The 25,153-nt window shown below is 50.5% G+C and overlaps 1 protein-coding gene across 3 annotated transcripts in view; it reads left to right on the forward strand.

Annotated features, from left to right (window-relative positions):
• Positions 1 to 25,153, forward strand: part of LOC132402243 (kunitz-type protease inhibitor 1-like) — a 150,142-nt gene that overhangs the window by 21,146 nt on the left and 103,843 nt on the right. The window contains exons 2-7 of one of the 3 annotated variants that reach the window (XM_059985010.1): positions 712 to 882; positions 2,390 to 2,443; positions 5,347 to 5,472; positions 9,261 to 9,316; positions 11,135 to 11,183; positions 11,310 to 11,480. In XM_059985010.1, the coding sequence (XP_059840993.1) occupies positions 712 to 882; positions 2,390 to 2,443; positions 5,347 to 5,472; positions 9,261 to 9,316; positions 11,135 to 11,183; positions 11,310 to 11,480 (627 nt within the window). The remainder of the gene's footprint in view (positions 1 to 711; positions 883 to 2,389; positions 2,444 to 5,346; positions 5,473 to 9,260; positions 9,317 to 11,134; positions 11,184 to 11,309; positions 11,481 to 25,153) is intronic. The other 2 variants (XM_059985012.1, XM_059985011.1) reach the window with 2 other exon arrangements.

Here is a 25,153-nt window from a genome sequence, read left to right on the forward strand (position 1 = left end):
TATACAACCCTGAGAATCGTTTTCACCACAGACAGCCACAAAGACCATTCCAAGAAAAACATCAACCCCCCCCCGGCCCAAGCGCAAAAAACCCCAAAACAAATTGCACTAACAGCAACAAGAAGGAACGAGCAGAAACAGAGAACATAAAAACACAAAATTGAAGGAGTCCATATTCAGTTCAGCTCAGTGTTCATGATCTGTAGGCTTCCCCGATTCAAAGTCGCCCAAAGGAGCAACAGAAAGATGAGCAACTAGAAACACTTGGTAATTAACAGCGTGTGCAAATCGAGCTCCTTCCTGTGCCTTCCCTTGATACCTGGCAATAATCAGTTGGTAGTGTCGTGGTTAGCCCAATGCTTTTACAGCCCGGGAAGTCACAGTTGGGTGTTCAATTCCCCCTGCTGCCCGTAAGGGGTTTGTACGCTCTCCCCCTGACCATCCGGGTGCTCCGGTTTCCTCCCACAGGCCAAAGATGTACCGGTTGGTAAGTTAATTGGTCATTATAAATAGTTCCATGATTAGGCTCGGATTAAATAGCGGATTGCCGATTCTGTGCTGTATCTCAATAAATAAATAAATGGGGGGGGTGGGGGGCTGCTGCAATGTGACTTGTTGGGAATGCAAGGCCCGATCCATCTGTAAAGACTTGATGCTCCTGTGGCTACCTTGCTGTGATGTTCCTGAATGACTTTAAGCTTCATTTTTCAGTGGATTGCACAAGCCCCTCGAAGAAGGGCCCGTGCCGTGCCTTATTTAGTCGGTGGTATTTCAACGCCACGGAAAAGGTGTGCCAGGAGTTTACTTACGGAGGCTGCCAGCCCAACCTGAACAACTACGAGAGTGAAGAGGAGTGCCAGAAGGCCTGCAGCAAAATCACAGGTTTGTGCTGGCGGGGTGGGTGGGGGGTGCGCGCTTCCGAAAAGCCCCCTGGTGGGTCTGCGCTGGGGCCTCTTCGTCACATAGCAGTGCAAAAGGCCCTTTGAGCCGACCGGTCCATTTCCCCTGTTTGCTCAGAGCCTTCCGTGCTCCAGGTAGTGCTGCTGACTCGCACCTCCCGCCACTCGAGTTCAGTCCTGGCCTCTGGTCCTGCCTTTGTGGAGTTTTCATGTTCTCCCTCTGAGATTATTCGAGTTACTGTCGCCTTCCTGTCAGCTTGAACCAGTCTGGCCGTTCTCCTCCGACCTCTTGTGATTTCACCCACAAAACTTGTTTTTGTTCCTCACACCATTCTCTGTAAAGTCTAGAGGCTGTTGAGCATGAAAAAACCCAGGAGATCAGCAGTTTCTGAGATACTCAAACCACCCCATCTGGCACCAGCAATCATTCCACAGTCAAAGTCACTTGGATCACATTTCTTCCCCATTCTGATGTTTGGTCTGAACCTCTTGACAGTGTCTGCATGCTTTTATGCATTGAGTTGCCGCCACATGATTGGCTGATTAGAAATCTGCATTAACGAGCAGCTGTACCTAATAAAGTGGCCACTGAGACTATGTGAGAGCAATGTAGAAAATGTGAACACAACTTGTGTTTTTTTTAAAATAATGAATTGCTTCTCACATGTTCCCTCTATCACACTAGTGAGTGAAATTAGAGCATATTTAAAGATCAGATTAACTTTCTTTATCACAATACGTCCTTTGTATCAGCAACACAGCCTGCGGATTGTGCTGGGGGCAGCCCGCAGTCTTGCCATAATTTCCAGTGCCAACGTAGCATTCTTACAGCTCACTAACCGTAACCCGTACGTCTTTGGACTGTGGGAGGGAACGAGCACCTGGAGGAACCTCATGGGGACAACGTACAAACTCCTTACAGGCAGCAGCAGGGACGGAATTCCACTGCTGGCTCTGTAACCTGTTATACTAGCTACTGCACTGCTGTACCGTGGCCAAAAGATCTCCCGAGTTCTCCAAAGTGAACTCGGTATCTCCAAATCTCTGGCTCTGTAAAATGTTGTGCTGAGGAGCAAACTGGGTCTTCGTTTCATTCCGTGCCGTGTTGCATGAACATGGGTGATCACGGTCTTTCCGTGACCGTGCTGGTTCTTGGCAACAGAAGTGGTTTGCCATCGCCTTCTTCTGGGCAGTGTCTTTACAAGATGGGTGACCCCAGCCATTATCAAAACTCTTCAGTGATTGTCAGCCTGGCTTCAGTGATCGCATCACCAGGACTTGTGATCTGCACCGGCTGCTCATACGACCATCCACCACCTGCTGGGGGGTATGGAGTCTAAGCAGATGTTACACCTTGCTGCAGGGGTAGTGGAGGGAAGGAGCACCTTACACCTCCTTTGGTAGAGATGTATCTCCGTCCACCGCCCAAACTGGGTCTGCCCTGATGGAATTCCCATTGTGGGTACTGACCTCTCCTTTCTCTCTTTCAGAACCGTTCAGCAACGTGGTGCCGTTGGTAAGCAGAAGTGTGTTGGGCCTGAAAGGTAAGTGTGCTTTTGCTTCGTGCAGTTGAGCTAAGAGGTGGACAGCATTGAGAAGCTGATGGGGGCCTGAAGTCCCAATGCAACGTCACTATGCACAGGTGTTCTTGCAGCAGCATTGCAGGCACGTCGCATTAGAGCCTTCCGGGACTCTTCCCCAACCCGTGTTCACCTGTCACCTTCCAGCTAGCCTCCTTCCTTTTCACTCTGGAGTCTCCCCCCCACCCCCCCTTCCTTCTCAGTCCAGGGGAAGGGTCTCGGCCTGAAACATCGACTGTTTATTCATCTCCGTCATTGCTGCCCGACCTGCTGAGTTCCTCCAGCATTTTGTGTGTGTTACTCTGTCCATAGACAGTGTCTGATCTGCCGAGTTCCTCCAGCATTTTGTGTGTGTTACTCTGACCATAGACACTGTCTGACCTGCTGAGTTCCTCCAGCATTTTGTGTGTGTTACTCTGACCATAGACACTGTCTGACCTGCTGAGTTCCTCCAGCATTTTGTGTGTGTTACTCTGACCATAGACTCTGTCTGACCTGCTGAGTTCCTCCAGCATTTTGTGTGTGTTACTCTGACCATAGACACTGTCTGACCTGCTGAGTTCCTCCGGCATTTTGTGTGTTTTACTCTGTCCATAGACACTGTCTGACCTGCTGAGTTCCTCCAGCATTTTGTGTGTGTTACTCTGTCCATAGACACTGTCTGACCTGCTGAGTTCCTCCAGCATTTTGTGTGTGTTACTCTGTCCATAGACACTGTCTGACCTGCTGAGTTCCTCCAGCATTTTGTGTGTGTTACTCTGTCCATAGACACTGTCTGACCTGCTGAGTTCCTCCAGCATTTTGTGTGTGTTACTCTGTCCATAGACACTATCTGACCTGCTGAGTTCCTCCAGCATTTTGTTTGTTACTCTGTCCATAGACACTGTCTGACCTGCTGAGTTCCTCCAGCATTTTGTGTGTGTTACTCTGTCCATAGACACTGTCTGACCTGCTGAGTTCCTCCAGCATTTTGTGTGTGTTACTCTGTCCATAGACACTGTCTGACCTGCTGAGTTCCTCCAGCATTTTGTGTGTGTTACTCTGTCCATAGACACTGTCTGACCTGCTGAGTTCCTCCAGCATTTTGTGTGTGTGTGTGTGTGTGTGTGTTGTTTTGCCAGTCTTTGCTTATGTGTGGTTTGTCATAGATTCTATTATACTTCTTTGTTTTTCCTAATAAATGTCTACAAGAAAGTGAATCTCAGGGTTGTGTGTAGTAACTTTGATAACAAATGTGGATTTGGACCTGAAATTGTTGTAGGCACATTTAAGAGATTTTTAATAGTATGCTGAAGTAATGCTGTTGATTGGATAGTAATGCTATGGAATGGTCTCGGGCTGCCCCGCGCTCACTCCTGCCCCCCAGTGTAGCAGCATTTCTCTACTTCCCTGTAGATGCCCACAGGAAAATGAATCTCACGGTCGCGTGTGGTGACATCTACCTCCTTTGATAATAAATTTACTTTGGACTTTGATTCCAAGCCCTGTAGAGTCCCTCTCACCTCAGGATTCTGCCCTTCCTTCCTGCCCAGCTCCTGAGATCTCTGCCCATCTCCAGTCCAGGACCCCGGATGATTCCTGGTCCTTGCGTCAGCACAGTCTTTAATTCAGAGGCACATGGACGAATGAAAAACGCAGGGCTTTGTAAGAGTCTGATTGAGTGGGTTAGTACGGCACAAATTCATGGGCCAAAGGGCCAGGTCTGGTGGCGTTCCTTTCCCTTACCTTGCATGTTGCCTGACCTGCTGAGTTCCTCCAGCATTTTGTCTGTTGCTCTGGATTTCCAGCCTCTGCAGAGTTCCTTGTCTTTATAATTTCATTAGACCGTAAGACCATTAGAAATCGGAGCAGAATTAGGCCATTTGTCCTAATGAGTCTGCTCCACCATTTTGTTATGGCTGATCCATTTCCCTCTCAGCCCCAATCTCCTGCTGGCTCCTGGTACGCCTTATACTCAAACCACTCAAGAATCTGTCAACCTCTGCCTTAAGTACACCCAATGACGGCCTCCACAGCCGCTTGTGGCAACGAATTCCACAGATTTATCACTCTCTGGCTAAAGAAGTTCATAGAATTACAGAAATCTACAGTACATTACAGGCCCTTCAGCCCACAATGTCGTGCTGACCATGTAAGCTCCTCTAGAAACTGCCTAGAATTTCCCTACCACATAGCCCTCAATTCTTCTAAGCTCCATGTACCTATCTGAGAGGCTCTTAAAAGATCCTATTGTATGCACCTCTACCGCCATCACTGGCAGTGCACCCACCACTCTCTGAAAAATTTACCCCTGTCGTCCCCCTTGTACCTACTTCTAAGCACCTTAAAACCATGGCCCCTTGTGTTAGCCATTTCATCTCTGGGAAAAAGCCTCTGACTATCCACACGATCAATGCCTCTCATCATCGTATACACCTCCATCAAGTCATCTCTCATCCTCTGTCACTCCAAGGAGAAAATGCCGAGTTCATTCAACCTATTCTCATAAGGCATGCTCCCCAATCCAGGCAGCATCCTTGTAAATCTCCTCTGCACTCTCTCTCTATAGTTCCCACATCTTTCCTGTAGTGAGGTGACCAGAACTGAACATAGCACTCCCAAGTGAGATCTGACCGAGTTCTTATATAACATCACCTCACGGCTCTGGAACTCAGTCCCGTGGTTGATGAAGGCCAACACACTCACACGCCTTCTTCCTCATTCTGATTTTTGGTCTGAACAACAACTGAACCTCTTGACCACGTCTGCAGGTTTCGAAGCACTGAGTTGCTGCCGCGTGATTGGCTGGTTAGATATTTGCATTAATGAGCAGCTAGAGTGTTGTTGTCTTTATCCTGCGCCTGAGAACGTCCATCCTGTCGTTGCAGAATGTTCAAGGCAGTGTTCGGCTGATGAATTCCGCTGCGGTGACGGCTGCTGTGTCCCCTTTGACCAGATTTGTGATGGGAAGGCACATTGCCTGGATGAATCAGACCTCCAGCATTGCAAAGCGGGTAAGTGATGGGGGTGCAGAGTTGCCTGTTTTAGAGCTCCCACTGAGTTGTTCTGGAGTGTGTATGGACAGGAAGGCCCTCCTCTCCTCCTGGTCAACCCTCAACCTCTGGACAAGTTCACTTGGGCATCGAGGTCATCTTCAAGAGATGATGCTACGAGGTGGCAGCATCCATCATTAAGGACCTCCACCACCCAATGCCCTCTTCTCATTGCCACCACCCGGGAGGAGGTACAGGAGCCTGGAGGCACACACTCACCTTCCCCTCTGCCTCACTATTTTTGTTCTCTTTCTGTATTTTTAATATACATTATTGTAATTTGTAGAATTTTATGTTTTGCAAAACACAAATTTCACAACACCTGTCAGTGATATTAAACCTGCTTCTGATCTTTATCACGTGTCCAAGAACAGTGAGGTGTACACCGTCATCATCATTATGTGCTGAGTCATGTAACATGGGTAATAATGTCATATGACAATTATTCTTGGCAAATTTTTCTACAGAAGTGGTTTGCCACTGCCTTCTTCTGGGCAGTGTCTTTACAAGACGGGTGACCCCAGCCATTATCAATACTCTTCAGAGATTATCTGCCTGGTGTCAGTGGTCACATAACCAGGACTTGTGATCTGCACCGGCTGCTCGTACAACCGTCCACCACCTGCCCCCGTGGCTTCATGTGACCATGATTTGGGGGGGGGGCACTAAGCAGGTGCTACACCTTGTCCAAGGGTGACCTGCAGGTTAGCGGAGGACAGGAGCGCCTCACACCTCCTTTGGTAGAGATGTATCTCCACCCCGCCACCCAGAGGTACAGGTACAATGTTAAAAGCTTCCAGCAGCATTGCAGATGTGCAAGTTCACACACAGAAAAAGGGCCATCAGACATAGGAGCAGAATTAGGCCATTCAGCCCATCAAGTCTGCTCTACTATTCCATCATGGCTGATTTATTATCCCTTTCAACTCCATCCCCTTAACCAATGACACCCTGACTAATCAAGAACCGGTCAACCTCCGCTTTTAATATACCCAATGACTTGGCCTCCACAGCCGCCTGTGGCAATGAATTCCACAGATGCACCTCCCTTTGGCTAAAGAAACTCCTCCTCATCTCCATTCCAAAGGGACATGACTCTACTTTGAGGCTGTATCCTCTGGTCCAAGTCTCTCCCCCACCCCCGCCCCATTGTAGGAAAGACCCTCCCAATGGCTACTCTAACTGGGCTTTCAAAATAAGTGAAACCTCTTCCTCCTTGCTGTTAAAGTGCATGCAAATTAATTTACAGTGTTTGGTTTTTGGTTTCCTGTCATGCAATGTGAGATCTGGTCTGATCTAGTTGTAGCCACAGCTCCATGTTCTTGCCTTGGCAACCTCTCACTTACTCATCCATTGCTGCCTCAAAAATATTCAAAGACTCTGTCTCCAGCATTGTTTGTTGAAGAGAATTCCAAAGATTTAACCCTCCGGGGAAAAGGGAAGATTACCTCTTCTGTTTAAAGTGCATGATTCCAGTTCTGGATCCTCCCACAAGAGGGGACGTCCTCTTCCTCCCCCCCCCCCCCCCCCCCCCCATCCATCTTATCAAGACCTCTTGGGATCTTGTGTTTCAGTCCCATCTCCCTCCTTCCCAAACTCCCGAACCTGGTGTGTAGAACATCTCCCGGTTAAGATGGCACTGAACTGCAGAGTCTGTCAACTTTGTGGCTCTGGCTTGTTATTTTATGGGTAAGTAGGGGTGGTTTTAGGGGCAATTGGGGGTGAGTTGGGGGTTAGAGTCACAGAGGAATACAGCACAGAAGTAGGCCCTTTGGCCCATCTTGTCCATGCCGAGTCATTTAAACTGCCTACGGTTGTTCCCCCTCAGGTACAGAAACCCGAAGACCCACACCACATGGCTCAAACAATTGGTTTATTGATCATTGCAGAACGTGTCTCTGCTGCTTCCCGCTCCCTCCCCTCTCCCTTCCCCTTTTCCCAACCATGATTCCCCTCTCCCTGCCCCCATCCCACTCTCAGTCCACATCAGAATCAAGTTTACATTCACTCACGTTTGTCAGGAAGTTGGGTTGTTTTGCAGCAGTACAGTACCTACCAACTTTACTTGGGCCGAAGCTCCCAGTGGAGCGAGCACAGACCATCGATGAGCTCCCGTCTCCACCGTTCAAAGTCGATGGGACGGTTGGAGTTGATCAACGTCTCTGTAATCCATTGTATCCACTGTACAGGGGGTTGGCCTGTACAGCTTCACCTGAGCCCTGTCGGCCAGCCTTACCGGTTTCCACCTCTCACGATGAGGACGTAGGGTTGGAGTTTGAGAGGCAGCAGTCCATAAACTTATTACAGTACTGTGCAGAATCTTAGCCACCCTGCCTGTATGTATGTGCCTAAGGCTTTTGCGCAGTACTGTATGTTGGCACTGGAATGTGTGGCAACGCTTGCAGTCTGCCACTCAGAACACCCTTGGGCCGTGTTGGTTGTTAATGCCAATGATGCACTTCGCTGTGCGCGAGGTAAATAATTGGATCTGATCTGGAAATAGAAAGCCAGCCCGTCCAACCACAAGGCAGCAAACCTATCCCCATCGTTTGTAAAACTTCTCTGAATTACACTCATCACCATCATTCTGTGCCGTGTTGTATGACGTTGGGGATCATGGTCTTTCCATGACCATGGTTGTTCTTGGCAAATTCTTCTACAGAACTGGTTTGACGTAGTCTTCTGGGCAGTGTCTTTACGAGACAGGCCATTATCAATACTCTGCAGAGATTGTCTGCCTGGTGTCAGTGGTCACATGACCAGGACTTGTGATCTGCACCGGCTGCTCGTACGACCGTCCACCACCTGCTCCCGTGGCTTCACATGACCCTGATCCGGGGCAGGGGGGATAAGTAGGTGCTACACCTCGCCCAAGGGTGACCTGCAGGCTAGCAGAGGGAAGGAGCGCCTCTCACCTCCTTTGGTGGAGACGTATCTCCGCCCCACTGGCAGAGCTGTGCTAACGTTCTGAAAAGAGGCCACAGGACATAGGAGCTGACAGGCCATCAGGTCTGCTCTGCCATTGGAAAACAAGGGCAGTACTACACACAGCACACGGGGTGTGGCCTGCAGACTTGAAGCACTGATTCCCCACCTCAGTGTTCAGCTTTTGTAATGAACAAATTCCTGGCTTTGTTTGGGTTGGGTCTGTTTTGTAAAATCCTGCAGCCTTGTTCAGCACGTGTGACATTCTGTTAAACCAGAACTGGCCTGAAATCTGATCCCAGGTAACATAACACAGCTAGTCCCGGAAAGGAGAGAAAGTAGAATGGGGTGGCCCTGGGGGGCAGCAGATGGAGTTAATGGGGAGGGGGTGGAGAGCAAACGGGGAGGAGGAGTTGTAATGTGGAATAAGGTTTGGTGAGTTTGGCATGTGAGACAGGAAATGCACTGGCTTTGAATAGGTATATTAATCATTTATTTACAAACGGTAAAAATTCGACCAGACATTCCTGATCATCACGTACATTCTTGCCTTAGACAATGCAAGAAGGGGGCATGCCCATTCCGTGTGCTATTTAATATATCCAGGATATTTGAAACTGGAGACCAGGATGTTATCCGGTGAGAAAAGTCGCTGCAGCTTCTAAACTGACCAATCACACCAGAAGCGGCTTCGACAATCAGAATCAGGCGTGAACAGGGGGGTGGAGTGGAGGAGGAACAGTTCATGAGTTGCGTATTTCAGGAGTGGTAGGGGTTCTAAACAAACTGAATTTAACAAAACTTTCCTTTCTGCCTTTTCCCAGTCCATGACATTTACAATCTACTGAATGCATCTGGGGGATCGAGTGAACCAGACAATGGAAAGTGTCCACTGCCTGGGGTTTTTACATCGGTCCTGCATGTGGATGGCCACACCAATGTAACCCTCCCACCTAGCCCTCCGTTTCTCTATCATCCATGAGCCTATCTGAGAATGTCCCTAATGTATCTGCCTCTACCAACGCCCGTGTAAAACAAAAACCTACGTGTACTTCAAGTCAAGTCTATTGTCATTCAACTATATACACGTACACCGTCAAACGACAGAACGTTTCTCCAGACCAGGGTGTAAAGCACAGTGGTACACAGAGTACACACCACGCAATAACTTAGGAAAGTAATTAAATCTATGAATGAATTACGTATAGATAAACAAAGTGCAGAGATCAAATATTGTCAGGTATAGAGCGGATTAACCAGTGACACCTCGAATGCGATGTGGCAGGGAGCTCAGAAACCGAATAGCCTGAGGGAAGAAGTTGTTTCCCATTCTGACTGTTCTTGCCTTTAAGCATCAGAGTCTCCTGCCTGATGGTAGAAAGTCAATGAGGATCCAGGATGGACGGGTGGGATCCTTGCTAATACGAAGGGTCCTGTTTACGCAGCACTCCTGATAAATGTCCCCGATGGAGGGTAGGGTGACCCGTACAATCTTCTCTACTGTTCTCACCGTCTTTTGCAGGTCCGATGCTCCATCCTTGAGTTTATGCCCCCTCATATTGGCCGATTCCATTCTGGGAACAAGTCTCTGGCTGTCCGTGTGATCGATGCTTTATATCGTCTTGTACGCCTCTATCAAGTCACCTCTCATCCACCTTCAGTCCAGAGAGGAAAGCCATAGCTCGCTCGACCTACTCTCACCTTCCAACTCCCCTTGGTGTCATTGCCCATCCTGTTACCCCCGTCCATTTCAGCCTCTTGTGTCTCTCTTTGCCCTGGCTCCCACCCTCTGGTGTTCCCTCTGAAACTTCTCTTTCCTTGATGGTTGGCTGTGCCAAAGCTGCCTTTGATCTGTCTCGGCACGGTTGTTGTCGCGCACCGCTCGGTGGTTGAAATTCCACAGACCACTTAGTTCCACCAGTGTTCTCCATTTTGTCTGAAAATGGTTGCAGGTAAGTCGTCAAGCACCATTCACCACAAGCTGGACTTCGCGGTGGCCAAATCTTTTAATTCCCATTCCCGTTCTAATGCAACAACAACGCACACAAAATGCCGGTGGAGCACAGCAGGCCAGGCTGTGGCCTGTAGGGAGAAGCGCTGTCGACGTTTCTGGCCGAGACCCTTTGGTGTCCCACCAGCATTTTGTGTGCGTTGTTGTTTGAATTTCCAGCATCCTCGTGTTTGCCCATTCTAATGCGTCAGCCCGTGGCCAGCTCTTGTGCCGAGGTGAGGCCACCCTCAGGGTGGAGGAGCAACACATTATATTCCATCTGGGTAGCCTCGAACCTGATGGCATGATTATTGATTTCTCCTTCTGATGAAGGAATTCCTTCTTCTATTCCCCACTCTGACCTTTCTGTTCTTCTCACCAGCAAATCACCTCCCCCGGGTCCCCCTTCCCTTCCCTTTTCTCCGATGGTCCACTCTCCTCTCCTATCAGATTCCTCCTTCTCCAGCCCTTTACCTTTCCCACCCACCTGCCTTCACCTATCACATTCCAGCTAACCTCCTTCCCCTCTCCCCAGCCTCCCCCCACCTACTCTAGCGTCTTCCCACTTACTTTCCAGTCCTGAAGAAGGGTCTCGGCCTGAAACGTTGACTGTTTATTCATTTCCACAGATGCTGCCTGACCTGCCGAGTCCCCCCAGCACTGTGTGTGTGTGTGTGTGTGACTTCACGTCTTTTTTTTTGTTCCACAGCAGTCGTCTCCAAACCGCAGGCAAGCAGCTTATCCGGTGAGGATAAAGGTACGGCGTTAGTGTGGCTGCAGACGCGGGCGGGGGCTCGGCTTCCTGGGGTGGCGGATGCGGGTGTTGGAATGACTTTGCAGGGGTGTGTTTGGGTGGGCACTGAGCCTCTGACTGTGCCTGCAGAGAGCTGCTATGCTCCGGCCGTGACGGGGAAATGCCGTGCTGCCTTCCCGCGATGGTACTACGACCCTGCCCAGCAGGCCTGCCGGTCCTTCATCTACGGCGGCTGTGGCGGCAACAAGAACAACTACGTCTCTGAGGAGAGCTGCTTGGCCGCGTGCTCGGGGAAGACAGGTTAGTACGCCTTGAGGCCAGGGCCGGTTTACACCGAGACATGCGGTGAAGTTATCCACACTGGTCGTTGGCATTCTGGAGCCTTCAGGTCCGACACCACCAGGTTCAGGAACAGTTATTACCCCAGAACCATCAGGCTCCTGAACCAGTGTGGATAACTTCACTCACCACAATGAACCTCAGGTTCCACACCACCAGGTTCGGGAACAGTTATTACCCCACAACCATCAGGCTCCTGAACCAGCGTGGATAACTTGACTCACCACAATGAACCTCAGGTTCCACACCACCAGGTTCGGGAACAGTTATTACCCCACAACCATCAGGCTCCTGAACCAGCGTGGATAACTTCACTCACCACAATGAGCCTCAGGTCCCACACCACCAGGTTCAGGAGCAGTTATTACCCCACAACCATCAGGCTCCTGAAACAGCGTGGATAACTTCACTCACCACAATGAGCCTCAGGTCCAACACCACCAGGTTCAGGAGCAGTTATTAGCCCTCAACCGTCAGGCTCCTGAACCAGTGTGGATAACTTCACTCACCACAATGAGCCTCAGGTCCCACACCACCAGGTTCAGGAACAGTTATTACCCCACAACCATCAGGCTCCTGAACCAGTGTGGATAACTTCACTCACCACAATCAGCCTCAGGTCCCACAGCACCAGGTTCAGGAACAGTTATTACCCCACAACCATCAGGCTCCTGAATCAGCGTGGATAACTTCACTCACCACAATGAGCCTCAGGTCCCACAGCACCAGGTTCGGGAACAGTTATTACCCCACAACCATCAGGCTCCTGAACCAGCGTCGATAACTTCACTCACCACAATCAGCCTCAGGTTCCACAGCACCAGGTTCAGGAACAGTTATTACCCCACAACCATCAGGCTCCTGAACCAGCGTGGATAACTTCACTCACCACAATGAGCCTCATGTTCCACACCACCAGGTTCAGGAACAGTTATTACCCCACAACCATCAGGGTCCTGAACCAGTGTGGATAACGTCACTCACCACAATCAGCCTCAGGTCCCACACCACCAGGTTCAGGAACAGTTATCACCCCTCAACCATCAGGCTCCTGAACCAGTGTGGGTAAATTCACTCACCACCATGAGCCTCAGATTCCACGGCACCAGGTTCAGGAACAGTTATTACCCCACAACCATCAGGCTCCTGAACCAGCGTGGATAACTTCACTCACCACAATCAGCCTCAGGTTCCACAGCACCAGGTTCAGGAACAGTTATTACCCCACAACCATCAGGCGCCTGAACCAGTGTGGATAACTTCACTCACCACAATGAGTCTCAGGTCCCACACTAACAGGTTCGGGAACAGTTATTACCCCTAAACCATCAGAGTCCTGAACCAGTGTGGATAACTTCACTCACCACAATGAGCCAGGTCCCACACCACCAGGTTCGGGAACAGTTATTACCCCACAACCATCAGGCACCTGAATCAGCGTGGATAACTTCACTCACCACAATGAGCCTCAGGTCCCACAGCACCAGGTTCGGGAACAGTTATTACCCCACAACAATCAGGCTCCTGAACCAGTGTGGATAACTTCACTCACCACAATCAGCCTCAGGTCCCACACCACCAGGTTCGGGAACAGTTATTACCCCACAACCATCAGGCACCTGAATCAGCGTGGATAACTTCACTCACCACAATGAGCCTCAGGTCCCACAGCACCAGGTTCGGGAACAGTTATTACCCCACAACAATCAGGCTCCTGAACCAGTGTGGAAAACTTCACTCACCACAATCAGCCTCAGGTCCCACACCACCAGGTTCGGGAACAGTTATTACCGCACAACCATCAGGCTCCTGAACCAGTGTGGATAACTTCACTCACCACAATCAGCCTCAGGTCCCACAGCACCAGGTTCAGGAACTGTTATTACCCCACAACCATCAGGCTCCTGAACCAGTGTGGATAACTTCACTCACCACAATCAGCCTCAGGACCCACACCACCAGGTTCGAGAACAGTTATTACCCCACAACAATCAGGCTCCTGAACCAGTGTGGATAACTTCACTCACCACAATGAGTCTCAGGTCCCACACCACCAGGTTCAGCAACAGTTATTACCCCACAACCATCAGGCACCTGAATCAGCGTGGATAACTTCACTCACCACAATGAGCCTCAGGTCCCACAACACCAGGTTCGGGAACAGTTATTACCCCACAACCATCAGGCTCCTGAACCAGCGTGGATAACTTCACTCACCACAATGAGCCTCAGGTCCCACAGCACCAGGTTCGGGAACAGTTATTACCCCACAACCATCAGGCTCCTGAACCAGTGTGGATAATTTCACTCACCAGAATCAGCCTCAGGACCCATACCACCAGGTTCAGTAACAGTTATTACCCCACAACAATCAGGCTCCTGAACCAGTGTGGATAACTTCACTCACCACAGTGATCCTCAGGTCCAACACCACCAGGTTCAGGATCAGTTATTACCGCACAACCATCAGGCTCCTGAATCAGCGTGGATAACTTCACTCACCACAATCAGCCTCAGGACCCACACCACCAGGTTCGAGAACAGTTATTACCCCACAACAATCAGGCTCCTGAACCAGTGTGGATAACTTCACTCACCACAATGAGTCTCAGGTCCCACACTACCAGGTTCGGGAACAGTTATTACCCCTAAACCATCAGAGTCCTGAACCAGTGTGGATAACTTCACTCACCACAATGAGCCTCAGGTCCCACAACACCAGGTTCGGGAACAGTTATTACCCCACAACCATCAGGCTTCTGAACCAGCGTGGATAACTTCACTCACCACAATGAGCCTCAGGTCCCACAGCACCAGGTTCGGGAACAGTTATTACCCCACAACCATCAGGCTCCTGAACCAGTGTGGATAATTTCACTCACCAGAATCAGCCTCAGGACCCATACCACCAGGTTCAGTAACAGTTATTACCCCACAACAATCAGGCTCCTGAACCAGTGTGGATAACTTCACTCACCACAGTGATCCTCAGGTCCAACACCACCAGGTTCAGGATCAGTTATTACCGCACAACCATCAGGCTCCTGAATCAGCGTGGATAACTTCACACACCACAATCAGCCTCAGGTTCCACAGCACCAGGTTCAGGAACAGTTATTACCCCACAACCATCAGGCTCCTGAACCAGCGTGGATAACTTCACTCACCACAATGAGCCTCAGGTCCCACACCACCAGGTTCAGGAACAGTTATCACCCCACAACCAACAGGCACCTGAACCAGCATGGATAACTTCACTCACCACAATCAGCCTCAGGTCCCACAGCACCAGGTTCGGGAACAGTTATTACCCCACAAAAATCAGGCTCCTGAACCAGTGTGGATAACTTCACTCACCACAATCAGCCTCAGGTCCCACACCACCAGGTTCGGGAACAGTTATTACCGCACAACCATCAGGCTCCTGAACCAGTGTGGATAACTTCACTCACCACAATCAGCCTCAGGTCCCACAGCACCAGGTTCAGGAACTGTTATTACCCCACAACCATCAGGCTCCTGAACCAGTGTGGATAACTTCACTCACCACAATCAGCCTCAGGACCCACACCACCAGGTTCGAGAACAGTTATTACCCCACAACAATCAGGCTCCTGAACCAGTGTGGATAACTTCACTCACCACAATGAGTCTCAGGTCCCACACCACCAGGTTCAGCAACAGTTATTACCCCACAACCATCAGGCACCTGAATCAGCGTGGATAACTTCACTCACCACAATGAGCCTCAGGTCCCACAACACCAGGTTCGGGAACAGTTATTACCCCACAACCATCAGGCTCCTGAACCAGCGTGGATAACTTCACTCACCACAATGAGCCTCAGGTCCCACAGCACCAGGTTCGGGAACAGTTATTACCCCACAACCATCAGGCTCCTGAACCAGTGTGGATAATTTCACTCACCAGAATCAGCCTCAGGACCCATACCACCAGGTTCAGTAACAGTTATTACCCCACAACAATCAGGCTCCTGAACCAGTGTGGATAACTTCACTCACCACAGTGATCCTCAGGTCCAACACCACCAGGTTCAGGATCAGTTATTACCGCACAACCATCAGGCTCCTGAATCAGCGTGGATAACTTCACTCACCACAATCAGCCTCAGGACCCACACCACCAGGTTCGAGAACAGTTATTACCCCACAACAATCAGGCTCCTGAACCAGTGTGGATAACTTCACTCACCACAATGAGTCTCAGGTCCCACACTACCAGGTTCGGGAACAGTTATTACCCCTAAACCATCAGAGTCCTGAACCAGTGTGGATAACTTCACTCACCACAATGAGCCTCAGGTCCCACAACACCAGGTTCGGGAACAGTTATTACCCCACAACCATCAGGCTCCTGAACCAGCGTGGATAACTTCACTCACCACAATGAGCCTCAGGTCCCACAGCACCAGGTTCGGGAACAGTTATTACCCCACAACCATCAGGCTCCTGAACCAGTGTGGATAATTTCACTCACCAGAATCAGCCTCAGGACCCATACCACCAGGTTCAGTAACAGTTATTACCCCACAACAATCAGGCTCCTGAACCAGTGTGGATAACTTCACTCACCACAGTGATCCTCAGGTCCAACACCACCAGGTTCACGATCAGTTATTACCGCACAACCATCAGGCTCCTGAATCAGCGTGGATAACTTCACACACCACAATCAGCCTCAGGTTCCACAGCACCAGGTTCAGGAACAGTTATTACCCCACAACCATCAGGCTCCTGAACCAGCGTGGATAACTTCACTCACCACAATGAGCCTCAGGTCCCACACCACCAAGTTCAGGAACAGTTATCACCCCACAACCAACAGGCACCTGAACCAGCATGGATAACTTCACTCACCACAATCAGCCTCAGGTCCCACAGCACCAGGTTCGGGAACAGTTATTACCCCACAAAAATCAGGCTCCTGAACCAGTGTGGATAACTTCACTCACCACAATCAGCCTCAGGTCCCACACCACCAGGTTCGGGAACACTTATTACCGCACAACCATCAGGCTCCTGAACCAGTGTGGATAACTTCACTCACCACAATCAGCCTCAGGTCCCACAGCACCAGGTTCAGGAACAGTTATTACCCCACAACCATCAGGCTCCTGAACCAGTGTGGATAACTTCACTCACCACAATCAGCCTCAGGACCCACACCACCAGGTTCGGGAACAGTTATTACCCCACAACAATCAGGCTCCTGAACCAGTGTGGATAACTTCACTCACCACAATGAGTCTCAGGTCCCACACTACCAGGTTCGGGAACAGTTATTACCCCTAAACCATCAGAGTCCTGAACCAGTGTGGATAACTTCACTCACCACAATGAGCCTCAGGTCCCACAGCACCAGGTTCAGCAACAGTTATTACCCCACAACCATCAGGCACCTGAATCAGCGTGGATAACTTCACTCACCACAATGAGCCTCAGGTCCCACAACACCAGGTTCGGGAACAGTTATTACCCCACAACCATCAGGCTCCTGAATCAGCGTGGATAACTTCACTCACCACAATGAGCCTCAGGTTCCACACCACCAGGCTCGGGAACAGTTATCACCCCTCAACCATCAGGCTCCTGAACCAGTGTGGGTAAATTCACTCACCACCATGAGCCTCAGATTCCACACCACCAGGTTCAGGAACAGTTAACACCCCACAACCAACAGGCACCTGAACCAGTCTGGATAACGTCACTCACCACAATCAGCCTCAGGTCCCACACCACCAGGTTCAGGAACAGTTATCACCCAACAACCATCATGCGCCTGAACCAGTGTGGATAACTTCACTCACCACAATCAGCCTCAGGACCCACAACACCAGGTTCGGGAACAGTTATTACCCCACAACCATCAGGCTCCTGAACCAGCGTGGATAACTTCACTCACCACAATGAGCCTCAGGTCCCACAGCACCAGGTTCGGGAACAGTTATTACCCCACAACCATCAGGCTCCTGAACCAGTGTGGATAATTTCACTCACCAGAATCAGCCTCAGGACCCATACCACCAGGTTCAGTAACAGTTATTACCCCACAACAATCAGGCTCCTGAACCAGTGTGGATAACTTCACTCACCACAGTGATCCTCAGGTCCCACACCACCAGGTTCGGGAACACTTATTACCGCACAACCATCAGGCTCCTGAACCAGTGTGGATAACTTCACTCACCACAATCAGCCTCAGGTCCCACAGCACCAGGTTCAGGAACAGTTATTACCCCACAACCATCAGGCTCCTGAACCAGTGTGGATAACTTCACTCACCACAATCAGCCTCAGGACCCCCACCACCAGGTTCGGGAACAGTTATTACCCCACAACAATCAGGCTCCTGAACCAGTGTGGATAACTTCACTCACCACAATGAGTCTCAGGACCCACACTACCAGGTTCGGGAACAGTTATTACCCCTAAACCATCAGAGTCCTGAACCAGTGTGGATAACTTCACTCGCCACAATGAGCCTCAGGTCCCACACCACCAGGTTCAGCAACAGTTATTACCCCACAACCATCAGGCACCTGAATCAGCGTGGATAACTTCACTCACCACAATGAGCCTCAGGTCCCACAACACCAGGTTCGGGAACAGTTATTACCCCACAACCATCAGGCTCCTGAACCAGCGTGGATAACTTCACTCACCACAATGAGCCTCAGGTCCCACAGCACCAGGTTCGGAAACAGTTATTACCCCACAACCATCAGGCTCCTGAACCAGTGTGGATAATTTCACTCACCAGAATCAGCCTCAGGACCCATACCACCAGGTTCAGTAACAGTTATTACCCCACAACAATCAGGCTCCTGAACCAGTGTGGATAACTTCACTCACCACAGTGATCCTCAGGTCCAACACCACCAGGTTCAGGATCAGTTATTACCGCACAACCATCAGGCTCCTGAATCAGTGTGGATAACTTCACTCACCACAATGAGCCTCAGGTCCCACACCACCAGGTTCAGGAACAGTTATCACCCCACAACCAACAGGCACCTGAACCTGCATGGATAACTTCACTCACCACAATCAGCCTCAGGTTCCACACCACCAGGCTCGGGAACAGTTATCACCCCTCAACCATCAGGCTCCTGAACCAGTGTGGGTAAATTCACTCACCACCATGAGCCTCAGATTCCACACCACCAGGTTCAGGAACAGTTAACACCCCACAACCAACAGGCACCTGAACCAGCGTGGATAACGTCACTCACCACAATCAGCCTCAGGTCCCACACCACCAGGTTCAGGAACAGTTATTACCCGACAGCCATCATGCTCCTGACCCAGTGTGGATAACTTCACTCACCAAAATGAGCCTCAGGTCCCACACCACCAGGTTCAGGAACAGTTATTACCCGACAGCCATCATGCTCCTGACCCAGTGTGGATAACTTCACTCACCACAATGAGTCTCAGGTCCCACACCACCAGGTTCAGGAACAGTTATTACCCGACAGCCATCATGCTCCTGACCCAGTGTGGATAACTTCACTCACCACAATGAGTCTCAGGTCCCACACCACCAGGTTCGGGAACAGTTATTACCCCTCAACCATCAGAGTCCTGAACCAGTGTGGATAACTTCACTCACCACAATGAGTCTCAGGTCCCACACTACCAGGTTCGGGAACAGTTATTACCCCACAACCATCAGGCACCTGAATCAGCGTGGATAACTTCACTCACCACAATGAGCCTCAGGTCCCACAACACCAGGTTCGGGAACAGTTATTACCCCACAACCATCAGGCTCCTGAACCAGCGTGGATAACTTCACTCACCACAATGAGCCTCAGGTCCCACAGCACCAGGTTCGGAAACAGTTATTACCCCACAACCATCAGGCTCCTGAACCAGTGTGGATAATTTCACTCACCAGAATCAGCCTCAGGACCCATACCACCAGGTTCAGTAACAGTTATTACCCCACAACAATCAGGCTCCTGAACCAGTGTGGATAACTTCACTCACCACAGTGATCCTCAGGTCCAACACCACCAGGTTCAGGATCAGTTATTACCGCACAACCATCAGGCTCCTGAATCAGTGTGGATAACTTCACTCACCACAATGAGCCTCAGGTCCCACACCACCAGGTTCAGGAACAGTTATCACCCCACAACCAACAGGCACCTGAACCTGCATGGATAACTTCACTCACCACAATCAGCCTCAGGTTCCACACCACCAGGCTCGGGAACAGTTATCACCCCTCAACCATCAGGCTCCTGAACCAGTGTGGGTAAATTCACTCACCACCATGAGCCTCAGATTCCACACCACCAGGTTCAGGAACAGTTAACACCCCACAACCAACAGGCACCTGAACCAGCGTGGATAACGTCACTCACCACAATCAGCCTCAGGTCCCACACCACCAGGTTCAGGAACAGTTATTACCCGACAGCCATCATGCTCCTGACCCAGTGTGGATAACTTCACTCACCAAAATGAGCCTCAGGTCCCACACCACCAGGTTCAGGAACAGTTATTACCCGACAGCCATCATGCTCCTGACCCAGTGTGGATAACTTCACTCACCACAATGAGTCTCAGGTCCCACACCACCAGGTTCAGGAACAGTTATTACCCGACAGCCATCATGCTCCTGACCCAGTGTGGATAACTTCACTCACCACAATGAGTCTCAGGTCCCACACCACCAGGTTCGGGAACAGTTATTACCCCTCAACCATCAGAGTCCTGAACCAGTGTGGATAACTTCACTCACCACAATGAGTCTCAGGTCCCACACTACCAGGTTCGGGAACAGTTATTACCCCACAACCATCAGGCACCTGAATCAGCGTGGATAACTTCACTCACCACAATGAGCCTCAGGTCCCACAACACCAGGTTCGGGAACAGTTATTACCCCACAACCATCAGGCTCCTGAACCAGCGTGGATAACTTCACTCACCACAATGAGCCTCAGGTCCCACAGCACCAGGTTCGGGAACAGTTATTACCCCACAACCATCAGGCTTCTGAACCAGTGTGGATAATTTCACTCACCAGAATCAGCCTCAGGACCCATACCACCAGGTTCAGTAACAGTTATTACCCCACAACAATCAGGCTCCTGAACCAGTGTGGATAACTTCACTCACCACAGTGATCCTCAGGTCCAACACCACCAGGTTCAGGATCAGTTATTACCGCACAACCATCAGGCTCCTGAATCAGCGTGGATAACTTCACTCACCACAATGAGCCTCAGGTCCCACACCACCAGGTTCAGGAACAGTTATCACCCCACAACCAACAGGCACCTGAACCTGCATGGATAACTTCACTCACCACAATCAGCCTCAGGTTCCACACCACCAGGCTCGGGAACAGTTATCACCCCTCAACCATCAGGCTCCTGAACCAGTGTGGGTAAATTCACTCACCACCATGAGCCTCAGATTCCACACCACCAGGTTCAGGAACAGTTAACACCCCACAACCAACAGGCACCTGAACCAGTGTGGATAACGTCACTCACCACAATCAGCCTCAGGTCCCACACCACCAGGTTCAGGAACAGTTATCACCCAACAACCATCATGCGCCTGAACCAGTGTGGATAACTTCACTCACCACAATCAGCCTCAGGACCCACACCACCAGGTTCGGGAACAGTTATTACCGCACAACCATCAGGCTCCTGAACCAGTGTGGATAACTTCATTCACCACAATCAGCCTCAGGTCCCACAGCACCAGATTCAGGAACAGTTATTACCCCACAACCATCAGGCTCCTGAACCAGCGTGGATAACTTCACTCACCACAATGAGCCTCAGGTCCCACAGCACCAGGTTCGGGAACAGTTATTACCCCACAACCATCAGGCTCCTGAACCAGTGTGGATAACTTCACTCACCACAATGAGCCTCAGGTCCCACAACACCAGGTTCGGGAACAGTTATTACCCCACAACCATCAGGCTCCTGAACCAGCGTGGATAACTTCACTCACCACAATGAGCCTCAGGTCCCACAGCACCAGGTTCGGGAACAGTTATTACCCCACAACCATCAGGCTCCTGAACCAGTGTGGATAATTTCACTCACCAGAATCAGCCTCAGGACCCATACCACCAGGTTCAGTAACAGTTATTACCCCACAACAATCAGGCTCCTGAACCAGTGTGGATAACTTCACTCACCACAGTGATCCTCAGGTCCAACACCACCAGGTTCAGGATCAGTTATTACCGCACAACCATCAGGCTCCTGAATCAGCGTGGATAACTTCACACACCACAATCAGCCTCAGGTTCCACAGCACCAGGTTCAGGAACAGTTATTACCCCACAACCATCAGGCTCCTGAACCAGCGTGGATAACTTCACTCACCACAATGAGCCTCAGGTCCCACACCACCAGGTTCAGGAACAGTTATCACCCCACAACCAACAGGCACCTGAACCAGCATGGATAACTTCACTCACCACAATCAGCCTCAGGTCCCACAGCACCAGGTTCGGGAACAGTTATTACCCCACAAAAATCAGGCTCCTGAACCAGTGTGGATAACTTCACTCACCACAATCAGCCTCAGGTCCCACACCACCAGGTTCGGGAACACTTATTACCGCACAACCATCAGGCTCCTGAACCAGTGTGGATAACTTCACTCACCACAATCAGCCTCAGGTCCCACACCACCAGGTTCGGGAACAGTTATTACCCCACAACAATCAGGCTCCTGAACCAGTGTGGATAACTTCACTCACCACAATGAGTCTCAGGTCCCACACTACCAGGTTCGGGAACAGTTATTACCCCTAAACCATCAGAGTCCTGAACCAGTGTGGATAACTTCACTCACCACAATGAGCCTCAGGTCCCACAGCACCAGGTTCAGCAACAGTTATTACCCCACAACCATCAGGCACCTGAATCAGCGTGGATAACTTCACTCACCACAATGAGCCTCAGGTCCCACAACACCAGGTTCGGGAACAGTTATTACCCCACAACCATCAGGCTCCTGAATCAGCGTGGATAACTTCACTCACCACAATGAGCCTCAGGTTCCACACCACCAGGCTCGGGAACAGTTATCACCCCTCAACCATCAGGCTCCTGAACCAGTGTGGGTAAATTCACTCACCACCATGAGCCTCAGATTCCACACCACCAGGTTCAGGAACAGTTAACACCCCACAACCAACAGGCACCTGAACCAGTCTGGATAACGTCACTCACCACAATCAGCCTCAGGTCCCACACCACCAGGTTCAGGAACAGTTATCACCCAACAACCATCATGCGCCTGAACCAGTGTGGATAACTTCACTCACCACAATCAGCCTCAGGACCCACAACACCAGGTTCGGGAACAGTTATTACCCCACAACCATCAGGCTCCTGAACCAGCGTGGATAACTTCACTCACCACAATGAGCCTCAGGTCCCACAGCACCAGGTTCGGGAACAGTTATTACCCCACAACCATCAGGCTCCTGAACCAGTGTGGATAATTTCACTCACCAGAATCAGCCTCAGGACCCATACCACCAGGTTCAGTAACAGTTATTACCCCACAACAATCAGGCTCCTGAACCAGTGTGGATAACTTCACTCACCACAGTGATCCTCAGGTCCCACACCACCAGGTTCGGGAACACTTATTACCGCACAACCATCAGGCTCCTGAACCAGTGTGGATAACTTCACTCACCACAATCAGCCTCAGGTCCCACAGCACCAGGTTCAGGAACAGTTATTACCCCACAACCATCAGGCTCCTGAACCAGTGTGGATAACTTCACTCACCACAATCAGCCTCAGGACCCCCACCACCAGGTTCGGGAACAGTTATTACCCCACAACAATCAGGCTCCTGAACCAGTGTGGATAACTTCACTCACCACAATGAGTCTCAGGACCCACACTACCAGGTTCGGGAACAGTTATTACCCCTAAACCATCAGAGTCCTGAACCAGTGTGGATAACTTCACTCGCCACAATGAGCCTCAGGTCCCACACCACCAGGTTCAGCAACAGTTATTACCCCACAACCATCAGGCACCTGAATCAGCGTGGATAACTTCACTCACCACAATGAGCCTCAGGTCCCACAACACCAGGTTCGGGAACAGTTATTACCCCACAACCATCAGGCTCCTGAACCAGCGTGGATAACTTCACTCACCACAATGAGCCTCAGGTCCCACAGCACCAGGTTCGGAAACAGTTATTACCCCACAACCATCAGGCTCCTGAACCAGTGTGGATAATTTCACTCACCAGAATCAGCCTCAGGACCCATACCACCAGGTTCAGTAACAGTTATTACCCCACAACAATCAGGCTCCTGAACCAGTGTGGATAACTTCACTCACCACAGTGATCCTCAGGTCCAACACCACCAGGTTCAGGATCAGTTATTACCGCACAACCATCAGGCTCCTGAATCAGTGTGGATAACTTCACTCACCACAATGAGCCTCAGGTCCCACACCACCAGGTTCAGGAACAGTTATCACCCCACAACCAACAGGCACCTGAACCTGCATGGATAACTTCACTCACCACAATCAGCCTCAGGTTCCACACCACCAGGCTCGGGAACAGTTATCACCCCTCAACCATCAGGCTCCTGAACCAGTGTGGGTAAATTCACTCACCACCATGAGCCTCAGATTCCACACCACCAGGTTCAGGAACAGTTAACACCCCACAACCAACAGGCACCTGAACCAGCGTGGATAACGTCACTCACCACAATCAGCCTCAGGTCCCACACCACCAGGTTCAGGAACAGTTATTACCCGACAGCCATCATGCTCCTGACCCAGTGTGGATAACTTCACTCACCAAAATGAGCCTCAGGTCCCACACCACCAGGTTCAGGAACAGTTATTACCCGACAGCCATCATGCTCCTGACCCAGTGTGGATAACTTCACTCACCACAATGAGTCTCAGGTCCCACACCACCAGGTTCAGGAACAGTTATTACCCGACAGCCATCATGCTCCTGAACCAGTGTGGATAACTTCACTCACCACAATGAGTCTCAGGTCCCACACCACCAGGTTCGGGAACAGTTATTACCCCTCAACCATCAGAGTCCTGAACCAGTGTGGATAACTTCACTCACCACAATGAGTCTCAGGTCCCACACTACCAGGTTCGGGAACAGTTATTACCCCACAACCATCAGGCACCTGAATCAGCGTGGATAACTTCACTCACCACAATGAGCCTCAGGTCCCACAACACCAGGTTCGGGAACAGTTATTACCCCACAACCATCAGGCTCCTGAACCAGCGTGGATAACTTCACTCACCACAATGAGCCTCAGGTCCCACAGCACCAGGTTCGGGAACAGTTATTACCCCACAACCATCAGGCTTCTGAACCAGTGTGGATAATTTCACTCACCAGAATCAGCCTCAGGACCCATACCACCAGGTTCAGTAACAGTTATTACCCCACAACAATCAGGCTCCTGAACCAGTGTGGATAACTTCACTCACCACAGTGATCCTCAGGTCCAACACCACCAGGTTCAGGATCAGTTATTACCGCACAACCATCAGGCTCCTGAATCAGCGTGGATAACTTCACTCACCACAATGAGCCTCAGGT

Source organism: Hypanus sabinus, chromosome 11 (assembly GCF_030144855.1).
Source record: "Hypanus sabinus isolate sHypSab1 chromosome 11, sHypSab1.hap1, whole genome shotgun sequence".
In the NCBI taxonomy this organism is placed as follows: domain Eukaryota; kingdom Metazoa; phylum Chordata; class Chondrichthyes; order Myliobatiformes; family Dasyatidae; genus Hypanus; species Hypanus sabinus.